This window comes from Chaetura pelagica, unplaced genomic scaffold, assembly GCF_000747805.2.
Source record: "Chaetura pelagica isolate M959 unplaced genomic scaffold, ChaPel_1.0 scaffold174, whole genome shotgun sequence".
NCBI lineage: Eukaryota > Metazoa > Chordata > Aves > Apodiformes > Apodidae > Chaetura > Chaetura pelagica.
The window spans coordinates 2,506,311-2,520,038 of NW_009953722.1; the positions used below are offsets into that span (position 1 = coordinate 2,506,311).

The window sequence follows — 13,728 nt, forward strand, 5'->3', positions numbered from 1 at the left end:
TCTCATAAGCTTTGCAAAGTCATGAGTATGAAGGCAAATGTCTGCAATCTGTGCATGCTTCAGGAAGGATAAATACCAGACAAGGAGAATTATTGATGTCAGAGGGTAAACTGGTTGTGAATAGAACTGCTCATGAGTAATGGAAACTAGAACACTTCTGTCATTAACGTTGAGGGCCTGTGTTACTTACCAAGCAGTGAGGTCAGAGAAGCTAAAGTATTGCAAGATGGGGTTTAGATGAGTTTATGGACATCCAATTTTCTTTGTTTTTTTACAAGGGTGTTGCAAGAAGGCTGGTGGTAAGGGAAGGTGATGGTTGTTAATTGTTTGCTGACACAGGTTTAAGACACATTCTTGAGCACTGAGCTGGTCATCTTCACAGTCTGGGACACTGCCTCACCTGCTCTTCTTCATATATGCCACTTGTGTGACAAAAAGGGCAGGGGGTCTTTGGTTTTTCTTGTGATAGTGCACCTGAGACTGGAGACAAATGGAGGCAGAACTCTTGGCAGTAGGGTCTCCTCTTCACACTTGTCCTCAAAAAGCTTTTAGGTGTCTGCTTGATGTGTTTTTCCTGTGTGACCAGTCTGATCACCAGGTCTATAATCTGAAAGGAAGTTTTCTCTTGGACCAGACTGGCAGAACAGCTTGTTGGTTTCTTTGGGTGGTTTTGTTTGTTTGCTTGTTGTTGTTTCCCTCTGGGACATGATCCCCTTCCATGAACAGTCTGTGCTGAGGAACTCTCTGCAGGAGGGCAAGCAGGATGCTCCTACACTCAAGAAGCTTGACAGACATACTAAGCTTGCCCCTTTGCCAAAGGCAGTGATCTCTGTGCTACATAATCATAGAATGTCTTGGGTTGGAAGGGACCTCTAAAGGTCATCTAGTCCAACCCCCCTACAATAAGCAGGGACATCTCCAACTCAACCAGATTGCTCAGAGCCCTATCAAGCCTGACCTTGAATGTCTCCAGGAATGGGGCCTCCACCACATCTCTAGGCAACCTGTTGATTCCTCTACACTTGCAGTCTCTAGCTGAAAAACAAGACCCCTTATTAGTATTTTATTTCTATTAACAATTTCAATCAAACTAATGATCTACTAATTACTGTCTTGTATCTTCCCATATCACACCACACAGTATCTGCAGACAAGGGGCAGAAGATAAGCTGGTGAAGATACCCAGGTTCTTCACTGCAGATCCAGCCCACTAGTCACACAAAGACACTAACAACAGCAGCAAGACAAACTGGGCAAATGAATGTTTTGCTAAATTGAGATCCTGGGAGACAATAAAGCAGGAAATTGCTTCAGTTAGATGAAAATGTTTACAAAGAGTGCAAATCCAACCTGTACCCAGTACAAACATTTTTGATAGGGTGTTGATTTGTTGAGGAAATGGTCCAACATAACTTCAGTTCTCCTATGTAAATTTGGAGGACAGAGCAGGCCAGTGGAGTTACACTCCTTGGCAACAGGCTAAAGGGAGACAGTGGGCAATGTCTGCTGAGGGACTTGTGTTTTGTCCCAGATCTGAAGGCCTGGAAGGACAGCAGGCATTTTGAGATCCAGAGATGGGTAAACAGTACCAGCTGTGGTGGGGAAACCGTGTCAGACAAGTTTATCTGTGCCATTTGGTGTCACCTGTGATAACCCATCCAGCAGCTTTTAGAAGCTGGCCACTGAAATCAGAATTGCATGTTAGAGATTTGTGGCTCCTGTTGGCTGTTGTCTTCAAACTGTGTTTCTGTGCAGTTCGTGACGTGTTTTGTTTTTTATTACTGCTATGAGGCACCAGTGTTATAGTGATGAAGATCAGTAGCAGAGGAAAAGGAGCCAACTGGTAATTTTCCAAATGACCACGTATAATTGACAGAACTGCTGTACATCCAAATGTCAGACACATCATTTCAGAGCAGAAATTCCAGGGATATTGTTGTTAGAGCTGCCCCGACCTGCAGTCATGTTCCAGTATTATTGCAGAACCATGAAATCTCTCATGACTGGCAGAGCTGAAGATGCTGCAGCACATTCACAGAAAAAAAGATAATCTTCTGCATTTCTTTGTGCCAAAAGGAAAAGGTGGCAGAGACTCCAGTGAGGGCAAACACATAGGAAGCCATTGGGACAGGTTGGCCATGGGCACTCGCCATATGAGATTCTGTCATAACAAAACAAGAAGAGAAAGGTGGGACTTGCTGATGTTAATCACATTATTGATTCTGCACACTGAGAAAACCACTCTCACATGCCCACAAGGAGGAGCCCACAGTGCAGCTCTCTGAATGCCAACCACCCACACCAGGCACCTGACAGTCTTAAGACAACTACCTGCTGATAAATTGTATTGTTTCCTAGAAACACTCCCCCAGCATCACCTGAGGGGTGGCTCAGATGTAGCTGTTCATGCTGCAGGTAAGGAATTTGGACAGGCCAGCACCGCAGCTCACTACACAGTGGGAGGTGCAGAATGCTTTGGACACAGTGCAGGGGCTGCCAGTAAACTACATAGCTTGAAAATCCTTCTTTCAATTGTCCTGTTCGTGTGTCCATCCCTAAATAAATCCAAGATAAGCTACATGAATGTCTAGTGTTTGATTGAAAAAGTTAAAAGTGATGCTGAAGCTTTATTTGAAATGTGTGAGTCCTGTGAGTGATGGCCAGACAGCTCATTTGTGTCTGCCTGGTGGGTCCACCAGAAAGTCACCAGTGAAGGTGGGTGATTCCAAGAGCCAGCTCACTGAAAACCACCATCTACCTCAGAGTACATCTACCAAGGGACAATATTGTGATACTTGTCTTTATTTTAAAAAATACAAACTCTTATACTCTGTTATATACCTAAGAACCTCTTTTTGGCTAATAATGATGTAAAACTGAACTGTTATAACACACTGCCCTCTGAAGTCAATTGTCACTGCCAAATTCAGCAAAAGTTGTCAGATTCAAATAAATTTGTCTTTCAAAAGAACCTTTAGGATTTGCCACATTATCTGGTGCCAATAATTGATGGTTCTGAACCTGGCTTGTTGGCTATTTGATCATCTAATCAGTGTGGTACTGGCTATTGGACTTCCCCAGGTTTATCACTGTCTGAGAACCAGCCCATATCCTTCAGAAAATCATACTATCTGCAGTTAAAAAATACATTTGTAGAGAAACAAATTTGTTGTTCCTTAAAAACACGTACAAAATAATTTATTTTTCTTTCAAATGTGCCTTCTGTGGTCTTCCAGTCACTGGATGTTGTAAGAGATTTAATGAAGCTATTTTAATAATTCTTTAGTTTGTTGGATAGAGGAAAATTCTTGCTTTCAAGACTCAATCTGCATCATCACATAAAGAGGTCATATAACTTTCATACTCTTTTAATAATGCTCTCTTTTTAAAAAATCACAAGCTGGCAAAGTCTGGCAATTTTATTATTTTTTTTTTTAACTGGAATGTACTGGTCATCTAGTTTTCCAAGACAATTCTTCATGAGTGTCCAGAATTTCTCCTTCTTATCCTAAAAATATGACCCACATTCTTGACTCTTGATGGATAGTTTTGCATTAAGCTGCAGTCAAGTAACAGTAGTAGTTCCTGGGCCTTTCCCTGTGATACTCCGTTTACTCCTTGTCAGTGATCCTTCAGTTTTTCTGATCTACTTCATGCCACTGCAGGCTTGTTCAGAAAGCAATCTGGTTTCTGTTCTTGCTTACTGACAAGAGCAGAACAGGATGAAGAACCAGTCCCTTTGGGGAGATAATTGCATTGCCTGATGAATATTTGCTGTTTACAGTCATATTCAATATGAGGGGTTTATCCAGTTTTAAAATGTTTCCTTATTTTATCTTGATGCTGTATTGTTGCAGACCCTTAAACAAAATGCCATGTTGTTCAACATTAAATGCCTTACAGAAGCTCGTTGCATGGCTTCATTTCCTCCAGCAAACACATTTCAAATTAATCAAAAAAGGATTAGCTTGGAAAGATCTATTTTTCTTTAAAGCCATGCTAATTGACGTTAATCAAATTACCCTCTAACTCTTTATTTACTGAGTGTCATAAGAGCCATTCCAATATTTTGCCTGGGATCAGTGTCAGGTTGAGGGCTGTAATTACTGCAGTTGCTCATTTAATCCCCTCTGAATATTGGCAGAATAACTCTTTTATTAAGCATTTCTGCCTTCTCTGAATTCCTATTGACAGCTCTGTAGCTGTTAATTGTACCTGCATTAGCTTTTGCCTCAAGATGGCCCTGTTTGGAGTCTCAGTGTTTGTGTATAAGGGTTTCTGACTCATCACCCTTTTTCTTCCATTTTGTTGCTATTGTTTGAAAAACATTTTTAATGATTTCTTGGTCGACAGGCAGGGGCCTTTAATGTATTACTGACTAAATTCCCCATGGGAGTGATGCAGATGGGCTGTGAGAACAGTAGAAGAAACTGGAAAACCCTTTTTATCTAAGGTTGGATGTGCAAGAAATGCTTTTATTGCAAAAAACGACATGGGCTGAATAGGAGGGTTGAGGACCAGAATCCAGTAGCCAGAATGAAACTAGTGCCTGTCCAGGATGTGCAGAGCAAAATTTTAAAGCAGTCTGAATGCTTTCATACCTTTTTGTTCTGAATCTTCCCCCAGAGCTAAATTTGCACTCTTTAAGGGAGCAGTCCCTCCTGGTAAACAAGTGTACTGTGTGCTCTGGGGATTAGGACATTTGGGGGAGCACCAGGTACCCCTTAACACCCGTAGCATCCCATGTCTGCCTCCTCTAGTACATCTGCTCGTAGCAGACAAAAATACTCCCCAGCAGGCACTGGTGTGCATCTTTCATCGTGTTAATTCAGCCCTCTTAAACTGCTACCAGCAAAGCATCCTTCTGAAGGTGTCTTTTTATCTTCTACCCTGGAAAGCCTCTCTCCCCAGCTCCCCCAGCAGCACCTGCGTGCAGAAGAGCTGCTGCCCCACAGCCGAACGCGCACGAAGCCGCCTAATCCAGCTCACGCAGCGCGGGCGAAACTGCAGGGCAGCCTGAGACAAAAGGCCACGGCTCAGCACGCAAGGCACATAATCTCTCAGGCAGAGTGCAAGGCCAGGGAAAGGCACTTGGGAACTCAAATGCATCCGCACAGGCAAGATGACACATCCCGTGGGGAATAAAGAAGCAAAGGCATCCCTGAGGAAGGAGCGCTAATGAAACCAGAGTGGTATTAAAGCTGTGCCTGATGGCAGCAGTGAGGAGCAGCAGCTGGACACATTAGGCCTGAAGCACTGCAGCTCACCCCAGCACATTGTTTGCTGTAACCTTTCAGGGTTCTGCCCAGTGCAGGCTTGGCCTATTTCCCTTGTCTTTCATACAGCACACAATCCATTTAGGGATTTACAGCAGCTTAGAGGCACACGTACAGGGCCTTGCCTCTGTCTGATCTTTGTTCTGTGATAAGAAGACTTGGGGTCATGGATTCGTTAGCACTTGGCTTCTCCCTGCCATTTGTGTTCCATGGAAATCTACTTCTTCTTTGGTGTTTATGATTTCTTGAGGTGCGTTTCTTTAGGTGTCTTCCTGGAGAAGTCCCAAGGTTTGAGACAAGGAGCACGTGAATCTGCTTCAGTGTGATATTATAAGCAAGGGGTGCAAGAGAGACCAGACAAATATGATAATAAAGACCAAGAGCTATTAGGTGTGAAATCCTTGGGGAGTATAAAGTGGTATGATTCCCATGCTGGTGCACACATATGCCAGCTCACACGCTGATCTTTAATACTGAAAAGTAAAATCTTACTGTTCAGACATTTCCCCTGCCCCACTCTGGCCAGCAGCTCCTGGTCTCTGCTCTCCATTAACACAGCGTATTTGCCTCTTGTGCCTGACACCACCAGAGGGAAGCTCAATGGATATGCCCCTTAGGCCCAGCTTGTTAAAATTCTGTTCCTCATCTGTACTAATACCCTCCTGGGAGATGTTGCCATGTCCAATAAACATGAAGGATCCAGCTGACGTAGTGCGCGCAGTGAGCACGTCTCTCCTGTGAACATTCCAAAGGATGGAAGAGCACTTGTTAAAAGGGACACAAGTAATGGATTCAGAAACCCCACTGACTTAATATTGAGCCTGACTTCTAAAGTCTCTGACAGTACCCGTGACTGAAGGCACTAACGAAGTAAAAAGCTACAGTTTGGCAGTGTGCCCTGGGGACATGCACTGCCATTTCTGAAAGAAACAGAGCAGCACAGGGGAAATAACTTCCCAGAAGACAAACAGCATCCTATCAATCACACAGGTACCTCTGTGCTCCTTCAGCTACTGGAAATGTAAATCACAACAGATACAGTGACATATTCGTCCACATTTGCATTAAAAGCTTGTAGATAAAGGCAGACACCCATTGGGTAGAGGTTAGAAAATGTAAATGCTGTGGGCTCTGTGATGTGTGGCTGCTGGAGTCTGATCATAACTCCAGGGTATTTACGTGGTGTATTTCATGTATTACTGCACTATTTGAAGTTTGGGGTTATTGATTAAGCAAAAGAGGGCTGGGTTCATGATTTGACTGGAGTTAGTGTTGTGACAGACACACAGCATTGTTCCTTGCTCTCTTGGGTGCTGAAAGTACTCCTGGTTTCCCATGATGGCTGGTGGCTCTTGTAACTCTTCTCCAATCTGGATTTCTGCTTTGACAAGGTCAGCACAGGACACAGCTGACTCAAAGGCAAAAACAAGTAGTATTTTTTCTTTCTGACCATGTTCTCATTGTGGAGACAGATGGGTTATAAACAGAATTTGCAAAACTTGCTGCTTTCTTGCCTGGTTGGTAGTGAGTCATGGATTACTGGTTTTGGGGTACAGCAAGATCAACCAAGCTAAAGGTAGCAATGTTCTGTGCCCATCCTACCAATCTTTCATCAAGAACATGCTTCCCTGTCTGCTTAGGAGAATGTCATGTGAGATGGAGTGAATAGATTCTCTAAATCTACTGCTTCTCCCCCAGCTGTGAAGTCTGCCAGCCTATCAGGGAAAGAAATTAAGTTTGTTGAACATGTTTGTTCTTGATGAGCCCATGTCTGTCCCTCATCCAGTAATTTTTTTCCAGGAGTTTATATGTTTTCTGACAATTTGTTCCAGGATTTTTCTGTTAATAGCTTGTTTTGAACTTTTCTATGAACAATGATGCAAAAAAAACCAAAACAAAAAACAACACAAAAATAAGGGGAAGAACTGAACAATTATTTTTTTTTTGCCTTCTCTGTATCTTCTAGTAAATTCCCTCTGTTAGTCAGAGGGGGAATATTTCCCTTCTCTGCTGTGTACCAAGGGACTTCTAGCTTTTCTAGGGCACCCACATGAATTCATAGTTATCCATTGCTTGTCAATCCCCATTGCTCCCAGGAAACAATTTGGTGCAGAGACAAGGGACCAGCATTTTTTTTAAAGTGCATGAAGTAGCAATAATGTGTTCCAAAGAGAAGAAAAAGATCCTTTGATGAAAAATGTGATAAAATGTTGTGTAGATTATCACAAAGACTGAAAAGAGAATTATCTGACATCACCCCAGGTGAAGAGAACAGCTATTAAGGTACTTTTTATTGTCCTTGAGAAGGATACGTGGATCAGTGGGAACTGAATGCAGATCATTTTTAAAGATGAGATGGGTACAACTTCTTTGAACAGCAACAGTGATGAACCATTGCAGCAAACTGCTAGTGACTGATTGCCCATCTCTTGAAGCCTTTTTGACATTGTGTAGGGGGAATATTTTAGCTCAACACATCATTAAATTGAATCTTGGTTGATGGATTGAAATTTCAGTGGCTGTTGATGTGTTGTTTCAGTGGATCCCAAGGCAGTGAAAATGCTCACTGAAGTCAATAAAGCTACAGCAGCTTAGACCAGGTAGGGATTGGCTTCCTAGGGATTTTTAGAAAGGGCTTTAATGAAAAGAGATAGGTGACTTGGTGAACTGGTGTAAAATAGAAAACCATGGGTAATGAGCAGAGGAAGAAGAACCTTGTCAGCAAAGGGATGGGACAAGGCTGATGGTGTCTCCAAAGCACGGGACAAGGTCTCCAAGATAAGGCACAAGTGGGACCAGAGCTGTAAGGCCCTGGGGGGAGGCACAGAGGAGGAGAGTAAACATGGAGCTGTGGGTTAGACAGGGAGTGGGGGAGCTGCACAGGGATGGGCAATGTGGCTGGCTTGACCATGTACTTCTTCCCATGCTGTTTTATTTTCTTTAGCACCAGTGAGGGTTTTGTCAGCCACATGAACCACGAGGTCCCTGATCTCCTGCAGCTCTGGCATTTGCTGCTCTGCTTCAGCAGGGCCCCTCCAAACAGCCCTGTGCAGAAAGGAGAGCTGCCTCCCCCACACTGTCCCCCTCTTCCTTTGCACACCAGGATGCTTTCCAGAGACCCTGCTCAGCAGAGCAGTGAGGTCCATGACACAAGTCTTGGGGGCACCGACCACTCCAGGCACAGTCCCACTGCCTAGTAAAGCAACACAGAAAAGCACTCAGGGTCCAAACACTCTCTTGTAGAGCTGAATGGGAACGAAGCGTTTTTGCTGGAAACTGATACACATTTATGAACACATTTTCAATCTTTTGCAATGTCTGTAACAAATGTTATTGCTGCACAGATAAGTTTGGTGATTAAAGGACAAGTAATGACACCTGCCTAACCAACTGCACTACTTGGTTAAGCAGGCAGGAACACCTGTGTGTCATTCCCCACAGGTCCTTGAAAATGGTTCCATTTAAACCAATTAATAGCATAACCTGTTGGGGAAAAACATAATTGTTCTCTGAGAACACATGAATTCAACACTGCTAGAAAATCCCTGCCATCTGACGTAGAAGGATTTATAGGTTTAGTGGAAATTGCTTTCCCCACTGTCCAGATTAAATACTGCAGGATGATTTTTTGTATGAGTAAACAGCCTTCCACTAACGATCAGACCGATAATGTCTTAAAAGGAGAAACAGGATCTACATTTTGATTTTCTTCTTCTTGCATGGACTATTTCTGGATACAGAACCTTCAGGTAACATGTTGACTGTCCATAAAATGCATTTTAGCATCTTCCTGCTGTTGTGGGGATGGGTTTTATCCACTGAATGCAGAGCACACCGACAAGGAAAAGAAATACATGAGGTATACAAAAAAGGCAGGTGAGTATACATATATATATTTATATATATTACATTCAAATAGCAATAGTTTGGAGAAATGTAGTGTTTCAGGTGAAGATGTAATGATTAACAGATAATTGGAGTTTGCATTTATAGACTGTGATCTCTCAGTCATATTTCTGTTACTGTTTTTGCCAATGAATAAGTTTTAATGCATTTTCTACAGAGAAAATAATTTCTCCCCTCAAAAAAAAAATAATTAAAAAATTTGTGATGTATCTCAGAGATTGAAAGGGTGCAAAAAAAAAGAAGAATAATTTGCTTATATTTACTGGGGTTAAAACATGGTTGAGTATTTACATGAAAGTGGAGAGGAAACTTAGATCCATGAGGACTGTGGCATTCACTGAAGATTAGATTGACATGAGATCTGAAATGAAAACATGCAGAATTTATTTTGATATTCCCATATCAGTTGTTTTATAGACCTTTTGAGAGGAAAAAATGAAATTGTCTCTGGAAACTTCAAGGCTATGGTCAGTTATCAGAGGAAGCAGAAAGAGCATTCAATGTATAGAAGTAAGATATTTAAAAATACTTAAAATATTGTTGATTCTTCTGTTTCCCTCTCTGTCTCTCAAAAAAGCTATGTGACATTTTTCTCCCACTATTTTGTAGACAGATCTCAGAGATTGAAAGGGTGCAAAAAAAAAGAAGAATAATTTGCTTATATTTACTGGGGTTAAAACATGGTTGAGTATTTACATGAAAGTGGAGAGGAAACTTAGATCCATGAGGACTGTGGCATTCACTGAAGATTAGATTGACATGAGATCTGAAATGAAAACATGCAGAATTTATTTTGATATTCCCATATCAGTTGTTTTATAGACCTTTTGAGAGGAAAAAATGAAATTGTCTCTGGAAACTTCAAGGCTATGGTCAGTTATCAGAGGAAGCAGAAAGAGCATTCAATGTATAGAAGTAAGATATTTAAAAATACTTAAAATATTGTTGATTCTTCTGTTTCCCTCTCTGTCTCTCAAAAAAGCTATGTGACATTTTTCTCCCACTATTTTGTAGACAGTCATTTTAGGAGGTTTTGAGTTGAGGAAGAGTTTTTTTGCTATTACTGAGCTCTGATCGTTTATATTATGCTTGGGGAATATCTGGAATTTTGTATGAAGATTTTTATAGTCAGGCATATAACAAGGTATATCTGGAGCAAAAAATCCTTTGGGTTTTTTTTGAGGATATAGCTGATTATATTAAGATTGTTGGTCAAATGTTGGATACTTCTGCTTGTGACAGACTAAACCTGTGTCCTTTCTGTTTTGCTGCCTTCACTGTTTCTATTCTGTAATGACTCTGTGTCACCATCAATACTGTAAAGTGTGTGGGGATGGAAATGCAGGAGTTTTGCAGTCATGAGGAATTCAAACCATTCCTGTTAGCCTTCAGGAAAGGTGATTGGAAGGGGAAAGGGAAGGATTACAGAATCACAGAAAGCAAGTCAGGGCTACATTAGAGAGTAATTGCAGTGTCCTGATTGACACTTGGGGGTCAATGAGACATCTTATAGGAAATGGCTCTAGCAGTGGTGCCACCTTTGTGGAGGTGTAGCTAACTAAATGGACTCAGTGGTTCTGTTCATGATCAGCCCCCAGGGGATGCAACCCCAGAGACAGTATGAGTGCAGGACCTTTATTTTCACTGAGAGTTCATGACAGTGGCAGCAGAGGTGATGCTGAAAAGCATCCAGCAGAGAGGAATGTGTGGACACATCCATGCTCTTGTTTAGCATCTTTAATGAAAACTCCCACTGCACTGGAGACAACAATGTCAGTGTGATTAAATGATCATATAACAAATCACAAGAGAAAAGAATGTTAACAATACATGAAAATGGAAAAGAAATATTTATTTCAGTCCATTCAGAAACCACTTCTTCACCTGTGCTTTGTATATATGCTGTGATTGGGCTAGGACAAGCCCATCAAAAAGCCCCAAGGTATTGAGACTCTGAGAAGCTGAGTTAACTGCCCTCCCAGAGTGGCCATGCTGGCCTGGGAAGTAATTTCTGGCCTATTCCTGCCTAAGCAGAACAGCACTGATGCTGAGGAGTGCTGATGGGGAGAGAGGACCTGTTCTGGTGCATGGCCATAGGGGCTGTCCATCAGGACAGGGTGCAGTACAGTAGTGCCCAGTACAGTGCTCACTTTCCCCTGTGATGGGATAGGCCACAAGAGACCAGTGGGTTTAACAGCCTTATGATTTGCAAGGTTAAAAAGGACAATCATGGTCATCCATCGGATTTACTGCTAAGCTCAAGCAACAAAGCCTTCTGCATGAATTGTACACCAAACCCCTAATTTTGGATAATTATCTACAGTGTCAGATAAACTCAGAATAGGATTGCAAATAATTTTTGCCTTTGGCTTCCATCCATTTTCTCCTAGTCTATGCTAGCTTGCCTCTTCTCCACCTAGATGGATCAAGCCCTCTCTTCATCTCCTCTTAAATATACTAAAAGGTCTAAGCTGCTGATATTTCTCAGTGTAGGATGTTTCCCAAACCTTGACTCAGCCATTTGTTTGTATTCCCATGTCCCTTCACCGCTTTTTGAGGGTTGTCATCAGGACTGGGTGAAGTGTTTGCACAGTCCTCACACAGGTGCTGTACACAGTTACTCTGGTTGACCTCCTGGGATTGTGGTCATGGTCTCCATTGCAGCCCAGCAGTGGGTGATCATGTTTGCCCAACACGTATGGGCATCTGTCTTTGGCAGAACACCTTGTCTTAGAGGTACAGCCAGTCCTCTTTGTGCTCACATGTAGTTCCCTAGATCTTAAGATGCTGATCACATGGGGCAGTTTTGAAGTAGGCACAGTTCCTCTGCATTTCAGTCAAACTCAAGATCTGTTCTCATCACAGAATTTAGATCCTGGAAGAAAAACAGAGCAAGAGGGCTTGCTATATAACCTCAGAAAAAGCTTGCAGTGAAGATTGCTCCTGAACATTATTTTATTAGCTCTGTTTCCCTTCCCTTCAAGTCTCAAAGCTCAGCCCTGACTATCCACTAAGCAGAAGTTACAGAAATGTACCTTGCTGCTCTTCACTGGGCACTGTTAATCTCTTGCTCCATAAGACTTGTTGTAAGGACTAGGCTGGAAATCCATTCTTTCACTGCTGCCTTTGTCTTCTGAAGAGACCCACATAGCTCACTGGAGGCTGATGGGGGAAATTTATTTGAAGTGGAAAAGGCTGGCTCCATAGCACCCCAAGATGCTCAGGGTGGCTTGATTTGCACTCATGGCCTTCCTAGCCTCCAGAAGCCCTTTAGAGGCACAAGACCATCTGCTTGCCCTACTGCCAGAGCTCAGTGTCAGCCACGGGTGTTGGCAGGCAGTGCAGGCACCTGCTGTAGATACCTGCCACCGTGGGTGCACTGCCAGCATCCTGCTGTCCCTCACAGGCATGTCCAGCTTTGCTCCTGATTCTCATGGTGCAGCTGACGAAGGAAATGCCCAGGCTTCTGGCTTGATTCTTTGGATGGTGCCTTTGTGCAAATGTTAGTTTCATCCAAAGAGACTCACTTGCTCTGAACTGTGCCTTCAAATAAAAGCTCACCACTTGCTCAGCCCTTTTCAGCTCCAGGGCTTGTTCTTTCACTTATCCAAATCCACAACCTTTGCACTCCTGATACAGTGAATGGGGTGGGGGCTGCAGGGTCAGACACATTCTCTGTCACAATTTTTGACACTGCAGGTGCCCCAAGGCAGCCATTCTCTCATGAGGCAGAACTGAAGAAGGGTGAGCAGGCAGACATGGTTTTCCCCATGAGTGTTCATGCATGCACCTCAGTCTTTTGAGGACAAGTTTGGCATTACAGGAATTTTCCTAAAGGTCCCCAATAACTCCTGAAATAAAACTGATGAGGCTTTGGGACACAGTACAGAGTGTGAAAAGAAACTGGTGAAGGAGTGTAGGTCAGAGCATGCACACAGGCACAGTGAAAGCAGCAAAAGAGACAGCTTTATTGTATGGGACTTAGTACAGAGCCATCCAATATTGTAATACACTGTAAAAATGTCTGTATGCCAGTCAAAGACTCAACTACTTATATTTGCTAATCTCCAGGACAAATCACCTCAAAGGAATTTCACTTCAAAAGAGCAGCAATATAAAAATAAAACCTTTCTCACCTTGCAGACCTGTTCACAGTTTGCAGCCAACCATGTGCAAATCCTGCAGGGTTTGCAAAGCTTTTTACTCCTGCTAAATCCACAGTGTCAAAACTCCTACAGGAAAGAGCTGAGATCTGGAGCACCAGCAACAGGGCTCTCTGCTGCTTTCCCAACTGCTCAGGCTCTTGGAAAGCCACCAAGCTGCATGGGTGTCACTAGAAGGGTACAAAGGATCACTGAAGGTCACAACATCGTTATGCCAACAAAAGGGCCAATGCCTGTGTTGCTAATTAGACCTGCAGAATCTGCTAGAGAGAGAGGATGAGCAATACAAAAAGAACTGGCCTGGAGCTGAGCCCAGGTTGTTCTGCCAGAGATAACTGCTGGGGGGGGGGGGGAAAATATTTTTTAACAAAAACTCTCACTTG

General features: G+C 42.8%; 1 protein-coding gene across 2 annotated transcripts in view; it reads left to right on the forward strand.

Moving 5' to 3' along the window:
• Positions 1-9,030: 9,030 nt before the first annotated feature.
• GABRR1 (gamma-aminobutyric acid (GABA) A receptor, rho 1) overlaps positions 9,031-13,728 on the forward strand; it is a 24,685-nt gene continuing 19,987 nt past the window's right edge. For both annotated transcript variants that reach the window (XM_010000507.1, XM_010000508.1), the window contains exon 1: positions 9,031-9,152. In XM_010000507.1, the coding sequence (XP_009998809.1) occupies positions 9,031-9,152 (122 nt within the window). The remainder of the gene's footprint in view (positions 9,153-13,728) is intronic.